The sequence below is a fragment of the Salvelinus alpinus genome, chromosome 13, assembly GCF_045679555.1.
Source record: "Salvelinus alpinus chromosome 13, SLU_Salpinus.1, whole genome shotgun sequence".
Classification (NCBI taxonomy): domain Eukaryota; kingdom Metazoa; phylum Chordata; class Actinopteri; order Salmoniformes; family Salmonidae; genus Salvelinus; species Salvelinus alpinus.
In genome coordinates, this window is record NC_092098.1 from 27,582,042 (window position 1) to 27,594,453 (window position 12,412).

The window sequence follows — 12,412 nt, forward strand, 5'->3', positions numbered from 1 at the left end:
TCAAAGCTGGGTCTGTAGTGATGCCCCTAGCACTGTTATGCAGTGCCTTAGACAGCTGCACCACTCGGGAGGCCCTACACAGGGATTTTAACCCATATGATTAATCCCTCCCCACCGACACACAACAAATAAAAAGATAACAGTAATGTAAATTAATGCAATATTGGTTTTGAAGAATTAAACTCATAAAAACATTAAGTGAACCAGTGAGGACCCCACGTCATTCCATCTCTTTGCTCCTACCTCAAAGGCACTGAACAATTAATTCCTAAAGTGGAGATGGTCAACACATCCGTCAATGAGGCCAGGGTGGCGGTGGCAGCGGGAGCTAATTAAAGATGAATTAAACATTGTGTGATGAAGGCAGGGTGGAGGCTGAGAGGGGCTTGGAAGAGAAGAGCTCAGCTGCGGCAGTCTGAGCCTCATTAATAAATGACCACAGGATAGCCCTCTGCAAACAGCCGGCACACTAGTAAACAAATGAGTCACTTGTACACTGAGGAAGCATTTTGGTACGTTTTGTACGGTCGGATTCCTATTCAGTCCCATAAACAATAAAATGCAAATTAATTATTTAAAAATCATACAATGTGAGTTTCTGGATTTTTGTTTTAGATTCCGTCTCTCACAGTTGAAGTGTACCTATGATAAAAATTACAGACCTCTACATGCTTTGTAAGTAGGAAAACCTGCAAAATCGGCTGTGTATCAAATACTTGTTCTCCCCACTGTATGTATGTATGTATGTATGTATACTACCGTTCAAAAGTGTAGGGTCACTTAAGAATGTCCTTGTTTTTGAAAGAAAAGCAAATTTTTTGTCCATTAAAATAACATCAAATTGATCACAAAAACAGTGTAGACATTGTTAATGTTGTAAATGACTATTGTAGCTGGAAACGGCAGATTTTTAATGGAATATCTACATAGGAGTACAGAGGCCCATTATCACCAACCATCACTCCTGTGTTCCAATGGCACGTTGTGTTAGCTAACTGGCAGCTTCATCAAATAGTACCCGCAAAACACCAGTCTCAAGGTCAACAATGAAGAGGCGACTCCGGGACGATGGCCTTCTAGGAAGAGTTGCAAAGAAAAAGCCACATCTCAGACAATAAAAATAAAAGATTTAGATGGGCAAAAGAACAGACACTGGCCAGAAGACCTCTGCCTAGAAGGCCAGCATCCCGGAGTCGCCTCTTCACTGTTGACGTTGAGACTGGTGTTTTGCGGGTACTATTTAATGAAGCTGCCAGTTGAGGACTTGAGGCATCTGTTTCTCAAACTAGACACACTAATGTATTTGTTCTTGTTCAGTTGTGCACCGGGGCCTCCCACTCCTCTTTCTATTCTGGTTAGAGACAGTTTACGGTGTTCTGTGAAGGGAGTAGTACATAGCGGTTGTACGAGATCTTCAGTTTCTTGGCAATTTCTCGCATGGAATAGCCTTAATTTCTGAGAACAGGAATAGACTGACAAGTTTCAGAAGGAAGTTCTTTGTTTCTGGCCATTTTGAGCCTGTAATCAAACCCACAAATGCTGATGCTCCAGATACTCAACTCAAGAAGGACAGTTTTATTGCCTCTTTAATCAGAACAACAGTTTTCAGCTGCGCTAACATAATTGCAAAAAGGTTTTCTAATGATCAATTAGCCTTTTAAATGATAAACTTGGATTGGCTAACACAACGTGCCATTGGAACACAGGAGTGATGGTTGCCGATAATGGGCCTCTGTAGATATTCCATAAAAAAAAGCAGTTTCCAGCTACAATAGTCATTCACATTGTCTACACTTTTTTTCTGATCAATTTGATGTTATTTTAAATGAACAAAAAAAACAAAGACATTTCTAAGTGACCCTAAACTTTTGAATGGTAGTACACACGCGCGCGCGTACCTTTGTCACTGAAGTCGTCCACCAGTATGACCTCAGCGATGAGCTCAGGGGGCGAGCGGTTGAGCACGCTGTGTACTGTCCTGAGCAGGGACGACCAACCTTCGTTGTGGAATGGGATGATGATGCTGGTGTTGGGCAACTTCTCCCCATACAGCTTCTGTTTACAGCTAAACACACACACAAACAGGCAAATAAAATAATAAGCAACAAACAAACAGCAATTGCCAAAAAGCAAATAGAGTGACTACTGAGGGGCTGTAGAGCAGGGTTGGTCTTCATAAAGTGTCTGAGTATGAGGATCAGTTTTAGCTTTTAAGAGCATAGTGAATAACATTACATTGCCGGATGGGAACTAATCCTAGATCACTCATAGTGTGAGATTCTTTATGATGACAGGCCCTGGTGTTGCACAAAAGTTATCTTCTGGAGAGATCAACAATACTTTAGTATTATCATGTAGGCCTAGTATTCATGACCCACAAATATTACCGTACGCAATGATACACAGTAATGATATGATATCACAATATTAGGCTATATAATATGATTACTATATTGAAATAACCATAGCAGATAATGAAAGCGGCAGTTTCTGGTTCATTAGTAAAATGAGAGCTAGAGCAGAGCACTAGCCCAAATCAAATTTGTTGCAAAACATTGAGACAACTCAGACCAATTACGAGCACACCCACATTTCCTTGCATTGTATCGCTAGAGCAATGGAATTTAGTGGCTTCCTTCATTGGAATACTGTCACAGCGAAACAAAGACATTGAATGTATCAAGACCAGATATCCACTCGGCAATTCTGGTGGTGACAACATGACTGTCACCACGCGGGAGCGGGCCTCCAGGGCAGACAGGTCCACCGATTAGATATGGGAGAGCAGGTGTGGCCACCTCATTGGTCTAACTGACACAGAGTGATGGGCCTGACAGCCGATTGTCACAGTGGCACTTCAGTTGTCAGAAGGCCAAGCTCCTGCCTCAGCATCCTCTTCATCATCCCTCACTTTTTCATTAAAGAGGAGAGGGTACCAGGTCCCACAGACAGTGCTGCGAGAGACATAAAGCAGGAGAGAGGGTGAGAAAGAGGAACAAAGAGAACGAGAGAGTGAGATAGCTAATTGCTCCCTAATATGCGAAGGCGGTATACTGGGGTATTTGGAAATAGCCACAGGATGGTTTTTCAATACGTTTGAATTTCTTTTTTTTTGTTGAAGTTTTCAATACATTTTAATATTTGTAGCAATTGTTTTTCTAAACCCTGCAGTCAACTTGTGCAAAGCGTTAGGAGATAAAGCAGATCGCGTTCTTCATTTCACCTATCACATTATTTTACATTATGAAGCTTACTGTAGTTCCCCAGAACAGTTGAGCCAGTCACGTGTTTGTTAGTAAATAGCACAACTGGAGAAAAGGGGAGCAGGTGAGTCCAGCTGTGTATTGACAGAGGTCGTGCTCTATACTGAAAACCAGTGTTTTTGGGATGTGCAACTAGTTTTCTTTCCCCACACATTCCGCAAAAAATAGCTTCATTTTCATCAGATAAACAGAAGTGCAACGCTACTTGGCTGGCAGCCACATGAGTAAATGAGCTTACAATTTAAAAAAGCAAGGTCTTTTTTGCAAAAATGATGCATGGCCATCATATTTCTAATGTTCAGGCCTATCATAGAAAGAATGTAGCCAGCTACACTTGCTAACGTTTTGCTTTAAATTACTCTTGCATTTTACCAGAGATAAATAGGCTGGCTACACCGAGAAAATTACCAAAGAAAAATACCTACATAAGTCCGAGCACTGTGTGCTGAAACTATCATCCGAGTTTAGAAGTGCAATTTAAGTACAAAATTAGTCAGATGCCTCTTCTCTGAGCAGAATAGGCAGGCCCGTTGCCCTTGCCACTTTAGACCACACAGAAACAGGGTGTAGACATGCTGCTGGAAAGCCAGTACTGCTCTTCCTTCAGACAAGCATTCCTCAAAATGTTGTTTATTTGAACAATGTCTCTCATTCACATTCACTTGTAAATGTTTAAACTCACCAAAAAATGACATTTGGTAGCTCCTACCTACAGTGGAGAGAACAAGTATTTGATACACTGCCGATTTAGCAGGTTTTCCTACTTACAAAGCATGTAGAGGTCTGTCATTGTTATCATTGGTACACTTCAACTGTGAGAGACGGAATCTAAAACAAAAATCCAGAAAATTACATTGTATGATGTTTAAGTAATTAATTAGCATTTTATTGCATGACATAAGTATTTGATCACCTACCAACCAGTAAGAATTCCGGCTCTGACAGACCTGTTAGTGTTTCTTTAAGAAGCCCTCCTGTTCTCCACTCATTACCTGTATTAACTGCACCTGTTTGAACTCGTTACCTGTATAAAAGACACCTGTCCACACACTCAATCAAACAGACGCCAACCTCTCCACAATGGCCAAGACTAGAGAGCTGTGTAAGGACATCAGGGATAAAATTGTATACCTGCACAAGGCTGGGATGGGCTACAGGACAATAGGCAAGCAGCTTGGTGAGAAGGCAACAACTGTTGGCGCAATTATTAGAAAATGGAAGAAGTTCAAGATGACGGTCAATCACCCTCGGTCTGGGGCTCCATGCAATATCTCACCTCGTGGGGCATCACTGATCATGAGGAAGGTGAGGGATCAGCCCAGAACTACACGGCAGGACCTGGTCAATGACCTGAAGAGAGCTGGGACCACAGTCTCAAAGAAAACCATTAGAAACACACTACGCCGTCATGGATTAAAATCCTGCAGCGCACGCAAGGTCCCCCTGCTCAAGCCAGCGCATTTCCAGGCCCGTCTGAAGTTTGCCAATGACCATCTGGATGATCCAGAGGAGGAATGGGAGAAGGTCATGTGGTCTGATGAGACAGAAATAGAGCTTTTTGGTCTAAACTCCACTCGCCGTGTTTGGAGGAAGAAGAAGGATGAGTACAACCCCAAGAACACCATCCCAACTGTGAAGCATGGAGGTGGGAACATCATTCTTTGGGGATGCTTTTCTGCAAAGGGGACAGGACGACTGCACCGTATTGAGGGGAGGATGGATGGGGCCATGTATCGCGAGATCTTGGCCAACAACCTCCTTCCCTCAGTAAGAGCATTGAAGATGGGTCGTGGCTGGGTCTTCCAGCATGACAACGACCCGAAACACACAGCCAGGGCAACTAAGGAGTGGCTCCGTAAGAAGCATCTCAAGGTCCTGGAGTGGCCTAGCCAGTCTCCAGACCTGAACCCATTAGAAAATCTGGAGAGAGCTGAAAGTCCGTATTGCCCTCCGACAGCCCCGAAACCTGAAGGATCTGTAGGTCTGTATGGTCTGATTGGGGATCATATTTAGGCAGCCTTTCCCACCTGTTGTTTGTGGGATCTTGATTTTGTATTGTTGCTTTTTAGCCCTACAAAGACTTTTTCCACTTTCTTACTTTTCAGCCTTATTCTAAAAATGATTAAATTGTTTTTTCCCCCTCATCAATCCACAAACAATATCCCATAATGACTAAGCGAAAACAGGTTTATAGAATCTTTTGCAAAGGTATTCAAAATAAATAACTTATTTACATAAGTATTCAGACCCTTTGCTATGAGACTCGAAATAGAGCATCCTGTTTCTATTGATCATCCTTGAGATATTTCTACAACTTGGAGTCCACCTCTGGTAATTTCAATTGATTGGACATGATTTGGAAAGGCACACAGCTGTCTATTTAAGATCCCACAGTAAAAATACCATGTCTTAGGTCAGTTAGGATTGCCACTTTATTTTAAGAATGTGAAATGTCAGAATAATAGTAGAGAGAATGATTTACTTCAGCTTGTATTTCTTTCATCACATTCCCAGTGGGTCAGAAGTGTACATATACTAATTGAGTGTTTGGTAGCATTGCCTTTAAAGGGTTCAACTTGGGTCAAACATTTCGGGTAGCCTTCCACAAGCTTCCCACAATAAGTTGGGTGAATTCTGACCCATTCCTCCTGACAGAGCTGGTGTAACTGAGTCAGGTTTGTAGGCCTCCTTGCTCGCACACACCTTTTCAGTTCTGCCCACACATTTTCTATGGGATTGAGGTCAAGGCTTTGTGATGACCACTCCAATACCTTGACTTTGTTGTCCTTAAGCCATTTTGCCACAACTTTGGAAGTATGCTTGGGGTCATTGTTTATTTGGAAGACCAATCTGCGACCAAGCTTTAACTTCCTGACTGATGTCTTGAGATGTTGCTTCAATATATCCACATAATTGTCCTTCCTCATGATGCCATCTATTTTATGAAGTGCACCAGTCCCTCCTGCAGCAAAGCACCCCCACAACATGATGCTGCCACCCCCGTGCTTCACGGTTGGGATGATGTTCTTCAGCTTGCAAGCATCCCCCTTTTTCCTCCAAACATAACGATGGTCATAATGGCCAAACAGTTCTATTTTTGTGTCATCAGACCAGAGGACATTTCTCCAAAAAGTACGATCTTTGTCCCCATGTGCAGTTGCAAACCTTAGTCTGGCTTTTCTATGGCGGTTTTGAGACAGTGGCTTCTTCCTTGCTGGGCAGCCTTTCAGGTTATGTCGATATAGGACTCGTTTTACTATGGATATACTTTTGTACCTGTTTCCTCCAGCATCTTCACAAGGTCCTTTGCTGTTGTTCTGGGATTGATTTGCACTTTTCGCACAAAAGTACGTTCATCTCTAGGAGACAGAACGCGTCTCCTTCCTAAGCAGTCTGCGTGGTCCCATGGTGTTAATACTTCTGTACTATTGTTTGTACAGATGAACGTGGTACCTTCAGGTGTTTGGAAATTGCTCAAAAGGATGAACCAGACTTGTGGAGGTCTACAATTTTGAAGTCTTGGCTGATTTTCGGTTCAGAAATACATCAAAAAGCGTGAAGACTTCTGCCTGAAGCACATACAGTTGAAGTTGGAAGTTATACACATTAGCCAAATACATTTAAACTCAGTTTCACAATTCCTGACATTTATTTCAAGTAAAGATTCCCTGTCTTAGGTCAGTTAGGATCACCACTTTATTTTAGAACGTGAAATGTCAGAATAATAGTAGAGAGAATGATATATTTCAGCTTTTATTTCTTTCATCACAATCCCAGTGGATCAAAAGTGTACATGCACTCAATTAGTATTTGGTAGCATTGCCTTTAAATTGTTTAATTTGGGTCAAACGTTTCAGGTAACCTTCCACAAGCTTCCCACAATATATTGGGTGAATTTTGGCCCATTCCTCCTGACAGAGCTGGTGTAACTGAGTCAGGTTTGTAGGCCTCCTTGCTCGCACACTCTTTTTCAGTCGTGTCCACAAATGTTCTAGCATCTTCACAAAGCCCTATGCTGTTGTTCTGGGATTGATTTAGGAGAAATCTCTAGGAGATAGAACGCGTCTCCTTCCTGAGCAGTATGACGGCTGCATGGTCCCATGGTGTTTATACTTGCATACTATTGTTTGTACAGATGAACGTGGTACCTTCAGGCGTACAGAAATTTCTCCCAAGGATGAACCAGACTTGTGGAGGTCTACAATTTTTTTTCTGAAGTCTTGCCTGATTTTCTTTTGATTTTTCTATGATGTCAAGCAAAGAGGCACTGAGTTTGAAGGTAGGCCTTGAAATACATCCACAAGTACACCTCCAATTGAGGTATCAGAAGCTTCTAAAGACATAACATAATTTTCTGGAATTTTCCAAGCTGTTTAAAGGCACAGTCAACTTAGTGTATGTAAACTTTGTACCCACTGGAATTGTAATACAGTGAATTATAAGTGAAATAATCTGCATGTAAACAATTGTTGGAAAAATTACTTGTGTCATGCACAAAGTAGATGTCCTAACCGACTTGCCAAAGCTATAGTTTGTTATCAAGAAATGTGTGGAGTGGTTGAAAAACGAGTTAATGACTCCAACCTAAGTGTATGTAAACTTCCGACTTCAACTGTAGGTCAGCAATGGGGAGTTACTGCTTCCCACAAGAGCACAAAACATGTAAGCTACATGTCAAGCTGTCTTTGAAAAGCCAGTCAGGTAAAAAGCGTATGTCAAAAAAAAGAAAAAAAAGGAAGTGTTGTATTTTCAGACAGGTAGCCTACATTGTCTAATTCTCTGTATGGTAATAATAATACATTTTATTTTGTAAAGTGGTTTCTTGCATCATATAAACACAATGTAATGTACAGTCACCTATTTGGCCCATGGTGTTACAGACAAAGTAAAAAAGTTATGCCATGTAGGACTGCACTGAACACCACATACAGGCTACTGTAGGCTATCATAGAAATCAAAAGCTATTTCCATGTTAATATGTTATGGGGTTTGCTCCATTGGTTTTGTTGGTAGGCCTACATTATGCTCAAACAGTAGCTAATAAAACTAAGGCTACTGCTTCAGTGTTCACTGTAAATGCGCGCCGGAAGTTGCACAAAATTCTCACAACATTCAAGTTTCCAAATTTGCTCAGTGCCCCCAAAAATTGTAAGGAACATTGATCACGGCACAATGCCTCTCCCCATGTGACCTAATTGTTGTGTGCAAGTACTGAAATGCATGTGTAACTGATAGATGCACACACGGTAATATTTTTTAAATATATAGTAAATTGTAACGTTTTTTTCGTTATGTGTCGGACCCCAGTAAGACTACCTGTCGCCATTGGCATCGGCTAATAGGGATCCTAAATCAATCAAATCTGTTATTATTTTACATTATGAAGCTTACCCTAGTTCCACAGAACAGTTGAGCCAGTCCCGGATTTGTTTGTAGATACACATCAGTCAGAGCGCTGTCTGTCTGCTGATAGAATGCCTGCTAGTGAATTCTCATCTGAGTGGAGAAGTGCAACTGAAGCCCGAGATTTGTCTTAAACAGAGCATAAATTACAATAAGAAGCATTTTAAATCGGCAAGACATTTCTTATGCATTCTTTGTTTCCTGTGTGAAAAACGCAGAATTCTGTATTAACGCGACCCCTAACTTTAATTTGCTAGTTAATCTAAGTAAGTGGATTAATTAATAAGGTGACAGAGCATCATATTGTCACAGCTTTCTGCCGTGTTTGAGAAGTCAAAGCCCTTTGGATTCGTTATTTGTACAGATGCCACCATCTTGATTTCATTGCGTTTTTTCTCTTCTTCGTTCTCAGCCCATCTTCTCCTCTCAGAGCAGAACAGACTCATTGCCCTAGCGACTCCAGACATACACAGTGTGTAGCCTACACATACTGCTCCAGAGCCAGTACTGTTCTTCCTTCAAAAAAGCATACGTCAAAACTTTGTTAATTTGCACAATGTTGCTTGTTCACAGTCGCTGTAAAATGTCCAAACTCACCAAAAATGACATTTGGTAGCTCCTACCTGTATATGTATAACTTCATGAGCTGGATTGCCCATCTTTGCAATTAGTTTGTTTTCGCTTGTGCTCGATAGCATATTTAGCTAGCAACCTCTGTTGACATTCACTATTACCTGTGCTAATTTTGTTAGAAATCTGATATATATACATTGGGCGCCAATTTTTTTTTTATGTGCCCCCTCGTGTACTAAGCCGGTAATACCGTATATATCCCAGTATGAGAGGAGGACGGTATGAAAATATGGATAACGCCCAACCCTAAATCAGATTATCATCTGAAATCAAGCTACCTGATGGGACTTTTAATAAATGCAGAAAATCTAACAAAATAAACGTTCTACCACAGTGCCCATGTTATTTTTGTGAAGACCATTTGGTTCGGAGTTTGGAAAACTATTTATGCTGAACAAAAATATAAATGCAACATGTAAAGTGTTGGTCCCATGTTTCATTTGCTGAAATAAAATATTCCAGAGATTTTCCATATGCACAAAATGCTTATTTCTCTCTAATTTTGTGCACAAATTTGTTTACATCCCTGTTAGTGAGCATTTTTCCTTTGCCAAGATAATCCATCCACCTGACAGGTGTGGCAAATCAAGAAGCTGATTAAACTGCATGGTCATTACACAAGTGCACCTTGTGCTGGGGATAATTAAAGGCCACTAAAATGTGCCGTTTTGTCACAACACAATGCCACAGATTTCTCAAGTTGAGGGAGTGTGCAATTGGCATGCTGACTGCAGGAATGTCAACCAGAGTTCTTGACAGATAATTGAATGTTAATTTCTCTACCATAAGCTACCTTCATTGTTTTAAAGAATTTGGCAGTACGTCCAACCGGCCTCACAACCGCAGACCACGTGTAACTACGCCAGTCCAGGACCGCCACATCCGGCTTCTTCACCTGCAGGATCGTCTGAGACCAGCCACCTGGACAGCTGATGAAACTGATTAGTATTCCTGTATATAAAAAAGCTATTTTGTGGGAAAAATTCTGATTGGCCTGGCTCCCAAGTGAGTGGGCCTATGCCCTTGCAGGCCTACCCATGGCTGCACCACTGCCCAGTTAAGTCCATAGATTAGGACCTAATGAATTTATTTCAATTTCCAGAACTCACTCGCGCATAAGAGGGAGGCTTGCACTAACGGTACTGGCCCATGCACTGATCAAATACACGACTGGAACGCTGATTAAGATGTTTACATGTACTAATCATTTGAAAGACTGCTCATAAAACCAGCTGCTTTAATTGGCGTATGCTTACTTCAACTTTGACCTTACACCGATTAAGATAAGCAGAATAAGGTGTTTAGATGACTAATGCCATACTAGGCCTTCTGCCACAATCAGTTTAATATAAAATTATTAGTGTGCATATAAATATACTTAATAGCTTATGAGGAAAGTAGCTACATCTTCAAATATGAATGAAATACACCTTCCACTTAATGCTCACATGCATTTTGCATCATCAGGAGCATGTGAAACAACTAGAGCCGGACCCATATGGGATTTTTGGGTCCGATTCCCATTTTAAGGAGGCAAAAGTCACTGATTACCGATATATCTGCCGATATTTTGTTTTAGGGGTGGAATGAAAAAAACAGACCTTGGTTTATACAACTTTTGTGTGAAAGGATTAAACAGATATTCTGAATGATTCTTTCAACAAAATATAAAAATGTACTGAATTTAAGAACATTTTATTTGTGGTTTACAGGATTTCCACCAAAAATAAACTAGATCCTCTATATGCTAAACCACCACAAAGAGTCACTGGCCAGATTGATTTAAACTTAGTCTCAAAGCAAATCTGAAACTGCAGTTCACAAATGTGACCAGATTTAGGAAACTAGGCATATGTAGAATGTCACAACTTAACAGGAGAGCCGCTTGAATGTCAAAAATATTTTTTTATCAAAATGCATTTTTGGGCAGAAATGCCTTCTTGAACATGTGAACTTTCATGTGCCTTAACTTCTCTAGGATAGGGGGCAGCATTCGGAATTTTGGATGAAAAGCGTGCCCAAATAAACTGCTTGCTACTCAGGCCCAGAAGCTAAGATATGCATGTTATTAGTAGATTTAGATAGAAGACACTCTGAAGTTTCTAAAACTGTTTGAATCATGTCTGTGAGTATAACATAACTTATTTGGCAGGCGAAACCCCAAGGGCAAACCATTCTGATTTTTTTGGTTTGGAGGTCACTCTTTTCAATGGGTTTTCATTGGGAATCCAGATTTCTTATTGACTTTCTTGCAGTTCCTATCGCTTCCACTGGATGTCAACAGTCTTTAGAAATTGGTTGAGGTTTTTCCTTTGAGAAATGAAGAAGCAGCACTGTTCAGAACGAGGCTAGAGGGAAGTGGTGCGTTACACAGAGGCTCGCTACACATTGTTTTCCTCCGGTATTGAACACAGTATATCCCGTCTTAAATTGTATCTATTATTTACGTTAAAAAATACCTAAAGTTGTATTAGGAGGTAGTTTGAAATGTTTGGACAAAGCTTACAGGTAACTTTTGTAGTCATGTTGCGCGAGTTGGAACCGGTGTTTTTCTGGATCAAACGCGCCAAATAAATGGACATTTTGGATATATATCGACGGAATGAATCGAACAAAAGGACCATTTGTGATGTTTAAGGGACATATTGGAGTGCCAACAGAAGAAGATTGTCAAAGGTAAGGCATGAATTATATCTTTATTTCTGCGTTTTGTGTCGCGCCTGGAGGGTTGAAATATGATGGTCTGTGTTTGTTTGCTGGGGTGCTGTCCTCAGATAATAGCATCGTTTGCTTTCGCCGTAAAGCCTTTTTGAAATCTGACACGCTGGCTGGATTCACAACAAGTGTAGCTTTAATTTGATGTATTGCATGTGTGATTTCATGAAAGTTAAATTTTTATAGTAATTTATTTGAATTTGGCACTCTGCATTTTCACTGGATGTTGGCCAGTTGGGACATTAGCGTCCCACATATCCCAGAGAGGTTAATAACACACTTGTATGCCATCTGTAAATATAAATACAATTGTTAAATTACGAGCCTTGTTGGTTAAGCCACAGAAAGAGCTGGCAACCTTCCCACTAGCCATGATTGGCTGAGATAATGAGCAGGCT

The 12,412-nt window shown here is 40.9% G+C and overlaps 1 protein-coding gene across 5 annotated transcripts in view; it reads right to left on the reverse strand.

The window, feature by feature from the left end:
- Nucleotides 1–12,412, reverse strand: part of LOC139537473 (polypeptide N-acetylgalactosaminyltransferase 10-like) — a 95,639-nt gene that overhangs the window by 52,675 nt on the left and 30,552 nt on the right. For all 5 annotated transcript variants that reach the window (XR_011667547.1, XR_011667546.1, XM_071338824.1 and 2 more), the window contains exon 4: nucleotides 1,899–2,065. Coding sequence is in view for 3 of the 5 variants with exons in the window: in XM_071338824.1 (XP_071194925.1) it covers nucleotides 1,899–2,065 (167 nt within the window). In the remaining 2 variants the exon portion in view is untranslated. The remainder of the gene's footprint in view (nucleotides 1–1,898; nucleotides 2,066–12,412) is intronic.